The sequence below is a fragment of the Phocoena sinus genome, chromosome 5, assembly GCF_008692025.1.
Source record: "Phocoena sinus isolate mPhoSin1 chromosome 5, mPhoSin1.pri, whole genome shotgun sequence".
Taxonomy (NCBI): Eukaryota; Metazoa; Chordata; class Mammalia; order Artiodactyla; family Phocoenidae; genus Phocoena; species Phocoena sinus.
Window position 1 is genome coordinate 26,388,497 of NC_045767.1, and position 2,103 is coordinate 26,390,599.

The 2,103-nt window shown below is 44.5% G+C and overlaps 1 protein-coding gene across 1 annotated transcript; it reads right to left on the reverse strand.

The window, feature by feature from the left end:
- Positions 1-280: 280 nt before the first annotated feature.
- On the reverse strand, positions 281-1,437 carry LOC116754317 (syntenin-1-like). The gene is given in 3 exon segments (XM_032632843.1): positions 281-862; positions 865-1,135; positions 1,377-1,437. Coding segments are annotated over 3 exon segments (891 nt in total). The 5' UTR covers positions 1,428-1,437; the 3' UTR covers positions 281-293.
- Positions 1,438-2,103: the final 666 nt, after the last annotated feature.

The window sequence follows — 2,103 nt, forward strand, 5'->3', positions numbered from 1 at the left end:
GTATCAGTCATCCTAATGACACGGGTTGAAAAAGCATCTGGTTTCCAGTAAAGACACTAGTCTATGAAAGTAAGTCTTTCAACTGTAAAATCAGGATAAGGCTACAACTATCTTGAAGTCTGAACAAGATATCAGATCAAACAGTAAGATCCCAGCCCTACTGTAAGACAGGAAAGTCCTCATGCAGCATATGCTTGCTGGCTCCTAGAAAGCTTCATGTGCATAATATAAAGGTAAGTTGCCAGAGACGTAAACGTGAGAACTTCAGTGAAGTTTCTACTGTGCCGTGACTTCTAAACCTCAGGAATGGTGTGATCCATCAAGCTTTTCATAATGCTTGGTGCCATCCGTTTAATAATATGTTCAAATATAAAAACAGGCATGATTGTAATAGTAACTACATTCCCAGCTGTTGACAGTATGTCTGCAATTTGAGAGTCCTTCAGTCCAATGACATTCTGTCTGTTGACCTCACAGATGTTGTGTTCCGTGAGAAGACCATTTCTAGCTGCAGAACTATTTTTCACTATGGATGTGATTTTTCCATTTTTAAAGACAAAGCCAACAAGTCCAGTACTGTCCTTATGCATGGTAATTGTCCATTCAAAGGGCCTGTCACGAATGGTCATAGTAATCTTCTCTCCAAAAGCCTGCTTGAGCACCTTGTGTGCTCGGTTGGAGCTCCAGCCAGCACAGTTCTCCCCGTTGATCTGGAGCACCTGGTCCCCGAATCGCAGACCAACCAGCGACGATGGAGAATTTGCCTGGACTAGCTGAACAAATATACCATTATCTATGGATTTAAGCCTGAGCCCAATTTTTCCACCTTGATCCTTACACAAAATGACTTCCCGAATCCCTTAATTTCTGCTCTGCGGATTGCAGTATCATTACCAGTTACAGGAACCACCATATAGTTCATACTGGAAGCTCTTGCTACCAACTGCCCCTGACTTGGTGCTCCAGGGACCATGGCCATATTTGCACGTATTTCTTCTTCATTTAAACTAAGGTCCATGTACTGAGGGAGCTCTGGATACAGTTTAGGATAGAGATTTCCATCTTGAGAGATGGGAGCAGACGCTTCAGATAGAATTGCTGGATTGGCAGGGTTTGCAGAAAAGGCAGTTTGAGCTTGCTGTTACATCTCCAGGCAGCTAGCTTTCTGCTCAGGACATAAAAAGTCTTCTAATGGAAATACCCATATAATTTGCTTCTCCTTAAAGAGGTCAGCCTGATGTAGATTGTAGCCCTCTTTATCTTCCAATCCAACATTTGCCAGTATCAACTGTTTCCTTCTCTTTCTGCTGCTTTCAAAATAAAAAAACTCTGCTCAAAGTCTACTATGGTTAATTTAAAGTTCAATTCCATAAAAACTGAATCACCTTGTCTACCTTCAGGTCTTCAAGAGATGGGTACAGAGACATTTTTGCAGGATTTTCCTCCCAATCAAATCCACCCATAATTGGCTGCTCTGTGGAAATGGAGATGGGCCCTCTAATTATCTGCTCTTCTGCCAGATGGGAAAATGCTGAGCTCTGTCAGCAGAGGAAGCTGGAGGCACACGAGGCCTCGGACCCACACGCTGCAGCCGCCGCCGGTCACTGGCTCAGACTTCTGAGACCCAGAGACAGGAGGACGGTGCGCGCCCGAGGACCTCCCACGCCACGCGTCCCAGCCTTCCGCCCGCGCCTTCCCCCCACGCCTTCCGTCTCCTAGAGAGATTCTTTGGGTGGGCCCGACCTAATCACATGAGCCCTTTAAAAGCAGGGATCAAAGAAAAAGAGACTCAAAGCATGAGAAGATTCATTGCACTGTTTCTGGCTTCTAAATGGATGAGGCCACATGACAAGGAATGCAAGCTGCCTCCAGAGCTGAGAGCAACTCTTAGTCCAGCCAGCATCTTGCTATCAACTCTGTGATACCCTGAGCATGAACTCAGCCAGGTTGTGCTAGACTTCTAACCTGCAGAACTGAGTATTAACACAGGAGTGTTGTTTTAAGCCACTAAATTTGTAATTTGCTGTGTATCAATAGAAAACTAATAGACCTTCATTAAAAGTTATACCGATGACATCTTTAGAGTAATGTGATTGAATGCCA